Genomic DNA, 7,500 nt, shown 5'->3' on the forward strand with positions numbered 1-7,500 from the left:
ATAATGAATAATCGAGGTCCGATTATTCAGCTTCCACCCCCGATTTGTTTCGACAGCTAATGCGGCTCTGGTTGGCACATTAATGACAATAGGTGACGTCAACGATATCTTCTCGTTCATCTTCGTTGTGTAGCTCGATCAGTCATTATTTGCATGTTTAAGTAAACGGGTTTTCAAAGACGAGCAAATTATGATAATGCATGCAAGCCAAATGTCCAAGGAGATACTTGAATAAACAGGAAATCCTGGTTTCTTCGTTATTTTGTTGACGTATCCTTGATTTATTTTGCACAAAATAGTCACTGACATACCAGAAAGTCCACCATTTATCAGATTCACTTAGATCCATTTTCAAATGCAAAGGGTTTAAGATTTCTGACGCGATTTTCTTACAAGCAATAAAACTCCACGACACACATAGTAGCCAAAACGCGGGGCCGGGGTCGGGGTCATGGTCAGGGTCGGAGTGTCTTTTTTTCCCCAAATTTTTTTGTTTCCTAGAGACACTGAAGACTCGCTGAGCTCCACATTTCAAAACCACATTTGTTGTATTTTTTATTGAAAAGTTTGATTCGAGCCCTTGACTTCCCAATATATTGTAATTGCTGACAAGTTCCAGAAGTTCCTGTGCGACTCTGGCTTTATTTATTACAAATCGTTTGTGGTAAAGTCAGACAACAACTCGAACAAACAAGCAAATGACAACGTTGCTTGACTGCATTTGACGATCATCGTCAGCGAGTGTTCGGTGTCTCTGGCATTTGGCGTATATTCCATAATCTCCAATTTCGGAAATTCTCTAAATTCAAAACACAAACTCCGATTTTCGGAAAGGCAAAGCTAAATGCTCGCAAAAACCAACTTCGACTTTAAAACACAAAAAAACAAAGTCCGATTTAGGAAAAAAAACTAAGATGTCCCTTAAGAACTTTCATGGCTTCTATTGGTTCCTTAACTGAAGGACAGATGCCTGTCCTTCGAAGACACCCGCCATGACACACCCCCATTTGAATTACGATCTAGATAAGCCTGTAAACAATAAATAAAACAAAGGACTCTTGTCCCGACGAGTCACCCGTCAGTGAACATATTATGATTGATTTGACAGCATCTCCAAGGTAATTTTATCTTTCGTTTATATAAGGTCAAAGAAAATTGGCCTTTCCCATGGTGGCGCAAAGTCTATCGATTGGCAAAAATTGAGTGAGGGGGCGACAAAAATCTCTTACGGTTATCGTAAAGTATTATTTCGCCATTCTGCTATCTTGTTTACGTCGTACATTACGGGCAAACTATCCTATAACTGGATGGGTACGAACGGTTATCAATTAAGAATAGAAAATGAATGGTTCGTTGGTGCATGCTCGCATAGTCGTCCATACCCTACAGGCGCCCGCAAACCCCCCGGGGGCATCCCCATATATCATAGGGCGGGGTTTTCAAAAATACTCCTTAAAGATACCGGAGTCTTACGAAGGTGAGCGTGGCAACATACGCACAAACGCACAACATGGTGCACAAACGAGGGAACATTTGCTGAGGAAGCAAAATGTTTCAGAACAAATTCAGGAACATTTTCGCTTCACGGGAAGTAAAATTTGCTTCCGCAGCGATTCTTTCGTGGAGCCACAAACAGGGAAACCTTTGCTTTTGCAACACTGTTTCCGCGTTAGCGGGCGCCAGAAAAGTTTGGTGATTTCACGTTGTTGTTTTTGGACTACGGCAAAGAAATGCACGGAAATGCGTGCTGCGACGTGCAGCACGTTTACTTTTTCCTTTTTTAACCAATAATATTCTTGCTTTGTGGCGTCATCGTTGCCGTAGCCGTCGTCGTTGCTTAAACTCCCTAATTTTTGGTTTAAAAAAGAGGAAAAATTGTTGAGCTGCACACATTTTTAGTACATTTGCTCGCCGTTCTGTGCAAGGCAACGAGAAAAAACATTTGGCGAAAACCGCAGCATACAACATTGATTCGTCCATTTTCTAGGATTTACGTAAAAACTGTTCGTACTAATGGCCAGTTATAAATAGTATAGTTCGCCCTTATTGTATATCGTGAAGAAGATGGTATAGTCGCAACATATCTATTATTGCAAAGTTATCTTTTGAAGTGGCATTTTCGTTTATGTTCCTGTAACTTGTCGAGAATTGTGCAAATCGGTAACTAAATATTTTAGCAAGAGCCGATGCAACGAGGATTTCATTTGGTGATTTACTAAATCAAATCTACGTTGTATCGGCTCTTGCTCAAAATATTTAGTTTACCAATTTGTAATTACGCCGATCAGATCAAGCCAGTTTGATCCAACGTACACCGACTGGAGTATTGTCCACGGTAGCTTCAACTTTGGTCATAAATAGTTGTAGCCTGCATGACAGGGCGGCAAATTGCCGTCTGTGTTACAACATTTCTGACCGAGACTGTTTCTTGAAATCAGTCACTAATTTTCCCCTATACCGTATCAAAACCAATATGCGCATGCAGGTATGACGTAATTCAAGATGCCGCTGAAAAAGCAGACGAACGAAAAACTTGCGAAAGCCCACCCTGTTCATAGGATATCCAAGATTAGAAAATGCGTTCTCCCAAAGTTGAACGTAATAGATCATATTCGTAATTTCAGTATTGGACTGGAACTAGCCTGCAATGGAGGCTAATGTGGGGAAATCTTTTCAACTGCAAACATTTTTTAATTTTAATATATTTCCCCGCATTAGCCTCCTCCAAATCGCGCGGAATATCGCCTGATACTTAGCCGACGAGGCCGTAGGCCGAGTTGACTAAAATCAGGCAAGATTGAGAGGGATAATTGTTTTGTTTTTCAACACACTGATGACAAGGACAATTTTCTACGTTTATTGGAAAAAAAAGCTGGGAAAACTACCATTTTCCTTCGCGACACAAAATTACACATGACGAATATTGAGCGCGCTATGACCATGTTTGGACATTATCACAATGTGTTGAATGATAAGGTCTATTATTAAATTCTCAACCTCGGATAACCTCGGCCTACGTCTAAAAACTACCAGATAAAAAAATTGTAACTTTGGCACACAACTTCATTCAGTCCTTTAGAGGCGAGTGACACTTTCATTGCTTTGTCCGATCGACATTAAAAGCATAAACGATGCTTTCAGAAATACCCCCTTCACCGAGCATGTTTTTTTCGTGATTACTCAATTTCTTTTTTCTCCTTTTGACAGACGTTGTGAAAAATGGCACGGTTTAACAACGTAGAGGACTTCATGGATTTTGTAAAACAAAAAAACCCAGGAGAGAGTGAGTTTCTGCAAGCTGTAGAAGAAGTTGTGAGCTCTGTATGGGGATTTATTCAAAAGGATCCGAAATACACCCAACAAAGAATTTTGGAAAGACTAGTTGAGCCAGAGAGAGTAGTTATCTTCAGAGTTCCATGGAGAGATGACAAAGGCAATATTCACGTCAACAGAGGATTTCGTGTCCAGTTCAATTCTGCTCTCGGTCCTTACAAAGGTGGCCTGCGCTTCCATCCCACAGTCAATCTTGGAGTTTTAAAATTCTTAGGATTCGAGCAAATTTTCAAGAACAGCCTGACAACTCTTCCTATGGGGGGTGGTAAGGGTGGTTCGGATTTTGACCCCAAGGGGAAAACAGACAGCGAGGTCATGAGTTTCTGTCAATCATTTATGACTGAGCTTCAAAGGCATATAGGACCCGACACGGATGTGCCCGCTGGGGACATTGGAGTTGGAGGTCGAGAGATCGGCTACCTGTTTGGTCAGTACAAGAGGATCCGAAACGAGTTCACTGGCGTGTTGACTGGGAAAGGTATCGGATGGGGAGGAAGCTTGCTGAGGCCAGAGGCTACTGGCTACGGCTTGGTGTACTTTGTACAATACATGCTGATATCTAAAGGTGATGTTATCAAGGGAAAGCTGGTTGCCATTTCCGGGTCTGGAAACGTCGCTCAGTACGCATGCGAGAAAGCCACTCAACTCGGCGCCAAGGTTATCACGTTGTCAGACTCGAATGGGACAATTCACGACCCTGATGGCATCACGGCAGAGAAACTGGCTTATGTGCTTGAGCTGAAGAATGTGAAGAGAGGTCGCATCCGTGAGTATGCTGATAAATACGGCGTGACCTATCTGGAGGGAAAGAACCCCTGGTCTGTTAAATGCGACATAGCACTTCCCTGTGCGACGCAAAACGAAGTTAGCAAAGAAGACGCCGAGAAGCTCGTGAAGAATGGATGCTGTTTGGTTGCAGAAGGTGCAAACATGCCTACTCAGCCAGATGCAGTGCGAATCTTTCAGAAGAACAAAGTGTTGTTTGCTCCAGGAAAGGCATCCAATGCCGGAGGTGTGGCTGTTTCCGGTTTAGAGATGAGCCAAAACAGCCTGCGATCGGCTTGGACACGAGAGGAAGTAGACGCCAAACTACAAAAAATCATGAAGGATATCGATCAACAGTGTGTAAGGTATGGCAAGCTACCAGACGGATCGGTAGATTACGTCAAAGGAGCTAATATTGGTGGATTTGTTAAAGTGGCTCAAGCAATGATGGACCAAGGACTGGTTTAACAAAGGGACACGCGGGGTAAATGGCTCCAGGGTATAACTATTAGTGGATTTTTGCTTAGGGTATCATGTTTCTGATATTTTGGTTTCTCCTATATAAAATGTTGGTGCCAAAGGCGTGCTACATTGTACCGGCAAATTGTTTTGGCGAAGTTTTCATTGCTGTAACTTAGAAACGTGAAGGGATGAGAATAAAATCTTGCAATTAAGATTTGGTACTGCTCTCAACTGCAATCGTTTGCTAGTTTCCAATGAACTAGACGCTTGTGCAGCGGAAGATTTTTCAAGCTCCCTTTCCACGAGCGTAAATCAACATGCTGCATGTGTCGGTGGGGGACTTGGGCTGTGTTAAATTTTTATTTCTTTCTGAGACAGAATTCAAACCCTGCACGTAAAACAGCCTGTTTGATAGGCGTTTGTAGCTTGTTTTAAGGCGCGGAGAAGCGGTGTTTTGCAAAGCGTAAAAACTTCTGCCCAGCATTGCACTAACCGCGCAGGGCTTTCCCTCACCTTGTCCTCATCCTCTTTGCAGTCTTGACTCAAGTTTTCGAGCATTCGCACGTGTTACAAGGGGATTCTGCGCATGCGCATGAACAAGCCATTGCAGGTCTTATTCTGTTGGCATCCAAATGTCTAACTCGTTGTAGCCGAGAAGGAAAAATGACGGAACGTAACTCTGTTTAAGCTCTTTTAAAAGCATGTTTAATATTTCCAGTACCCGTGGACCGACCCTGCGCCACGTCCAATCAGACCTTTCCCTTCTTTTGTCTCGCAGTCTAAAAAGTACCATTTTGAGATGATACGAGTGAACACATTGTTTGTACGGCATCAGTTGTTCCAAAACGAACGACAGTCGTTGAATGTCATCGGCTGTTGAGTACACAGGGTAATCCTCGTCCCCAGACTCTCTTTTCTCTCCATTTACATTAGCAAGAGACCCTGAGAAGGACATAACGACAGAAGATAAAAGTCTTTTTGAGTCGGGAAGATGTACCAATGACTTACATACTCTATAGCAAACACGTTCTGGAGGTTCCATCCCGTTAAATAAACATTTCTCCGCCAAGGCGGTCGAAATACGCCAAAACAGTCCTACCGGGAGATTTGTTCTAATTGCTGGGGATACTTTAGGGATTACGTGATACCGGTCACAACCTTTTTGCGGGGGCACTTGGGCACCATGGGGCCAACCAAGGATTTCAATCACAGGAATGAGATCCACCGTGACAATCAGTCGTTTGTACTGACACCCTCTCCACATGAAATACAACCGTGATCCAGGCTTAGTCTGGGACATGTCCACAGTCACCCCAAGTTCAGGGCGGGGCGTATAATCGCGCATCTTGTGAAGACAGGTACTCATTGCCGTGAGATCAGAAATTTCCGAGAATCGGTCAAAAACGAAATGAAACCATTGGTGGAGTTTCTTTGCCTCTACGAAGCCGTCCTTGTTCACAAAATCTCCCCAAGTTCTCAGCCCATGACTTTGAATTTTAATTCTCGCGTGTCCAGGTGGGTCATCGTGAGATATGCAAGGAAAGCTGACGTTCGACAGATCACTCAAGCAGCACATGTAATCTAGTTCATCTGGCTCTCCAACTTTTGTATTTTCAGCAGTGCTTCCGGCCTTAACCAGAACGTAACGTAGCCTGGGCTCAACACATACCATTTCTCGCAAGGTAGCTTCAATGTAATGACGAATGTCACGTTCTATTTTTTGTACTTCCTCCGTTTGCTTAACGCGTCCTACACCCTCGGTTTCATCTATTTTTAGAAGTAACGAGCTGAAATCAATCTCCCCGGTCAAGAATGACCCTCCGTTTATTTCGTCCACGTTTTTTATTGGAACAATCTCTGATGCATTGCTTTCGATATCAGGCCCATCGTTTCTTCGCTTTTCTAAATATGTTCCCGCGAACAGCCCAGAATTGTCTTCCGTGGTGGAACAAGAACCGTGAGAAATAAGAAGTTTTGCAATATGCCTATGACGTTGGTAGTAGGCATAGTGCAACGGGGTAGCACCGTGTTGATCGATGGCGTTAATATGCGCATTTGCCTCTTTTATCAACTGAACGCAAATCTCCGTGTTGCCTTGTTCAGCAGCTACATGAAGTGGAGTAATTCCACTTTTGTCAGAAATATCTGGGTTCGCTCCCTGCGTTATCAAAAGTAGTGTGGTGTGACGAATGTCACATGCTTCGACGTCTCGCATTTTAGAGTCACGCCCCATAGTACCACAATGTAAGGTGTCACACACTCCAGTGTGTCGCACTTGCGTTTCAGGATTCTTGACTTCTTCAAAAGACAGCAATGTACCCGCAGCCACCGCATGGTATAGTGGTGTCTGTCCATCGACGTCTTGACAATTAAGGTCAGCTCCTTTATTAATTAGGGTTTGTACGCATTCCACTCTGTGCTTACTGGCAGCGTAATGAAGAGCTGTCCTTCCCCATTTGTTTGGGAGGTCGACCTGAGCCCCTGACATCAACAAAAGGACCACTATCCTGTTATATCCATTTTCTGCAGCGTAATGAAGGGGTGTGCGACCGCGCCTCGTTTGAGCGTTTACAGCGGCACCAGAAAAGATAAGTCTCTTCGCTTCTTCTGTACTCCCTGTAATAGCGGCTTGGTGAAGTTGAGTTTTGTCACTGCAGTCAACACTGTTATTCATATTGGGATTACTTTATGTCTGATCTCGATGAATGGATGCACAACACTAAGTTATAAGTAGAGTTAACAGCCTGCAAGTAATTATGAAAAAAATAGACTTTAAGTATTAAAAAAATGGAATTGGACTGTACTACTCTAATTGGTTAGTTTATAGCGAAGCTCCGGCAGCCCGAAGTGCCGCCAAGCGGAGCACCATACTCATAGGAGCCCGCGAGTTGCTTTTCTCATGGTAAATATGGCTAGCGGTATTGCTTGTGGTCGCGTACG

General features: G+C 43.5%; 2 protein-coding genes and 1 pseudogene across 2 annotated transcripts in view; 2 read left to right on the forward strand and 1 right to left on the reverse strand.

Annotated features, from left to right (window-relative positions):
* LOC137970961 (NADP-specific glutamate dehydrogenase-like) overlaps positions 1-4,774 on the forward strand; it is a 6,097-nt gene extending 1,323 nt beyond the window's left edge. Inside the window, exon 2 of the mRNA XM_068817642.1 lies at positions 3,208-4,774. Within this exon, the coding sequence (XP_068673743.1) occupies positions 3,220-4,566 (1,347 nt within the window). The 5' untranslated portion in view covers positions 3,208-3,219 and the 3' untranslated portion in view covers positions 4,567-4,774. The remainder of the gene's footprint in view (positions 1-3,207) is intronic.
* A 124-nt stretch (positions 4,775-4,898) lies between these two features.
* The window catches only part of LOC137970960 (uncharacterized), a 7,591-nt gene continuing 4,989 nt past the window's right edge, over positions 4,899-7,500 (reverse strand). The window contains exon 2 of the mRNA XM_068817641.1: positions 4,899-7,304. Coding sequence (XP_068673742.1) covers positions 5,174-7,234 — 2,061 coding nt within the window. The 5' untranslated portion in view covers positions 7,235-7,304 and the 3' untranslated portion in view covers positions 4,899-5,173. The remainder of the gene's footprint in view (positions 7,305-7,500) is intronic.
* The window catches only part of LOC137971419 (uncharacterized), a 1,967-nt pseudogene continuing 1,814 nt past the window's right edge, over positions 7,348-7,500 (forward strand).

The sequence above is a fragment of the Montipora foliosa genome, chromosome 9 (genome assembly GCF_036669935.1).
Source record: "Montipora foliosa isolate CH-2021 chromosome 9, ASM3666993v2, whole genome shotgun sequence".
Classification (NCBI taxonomy): Eukaryota; Metazoa; Cnidaria; class Anthozoa; order Scleractinia; family Acroporidae; genus Montipora; species Montipora foliosa.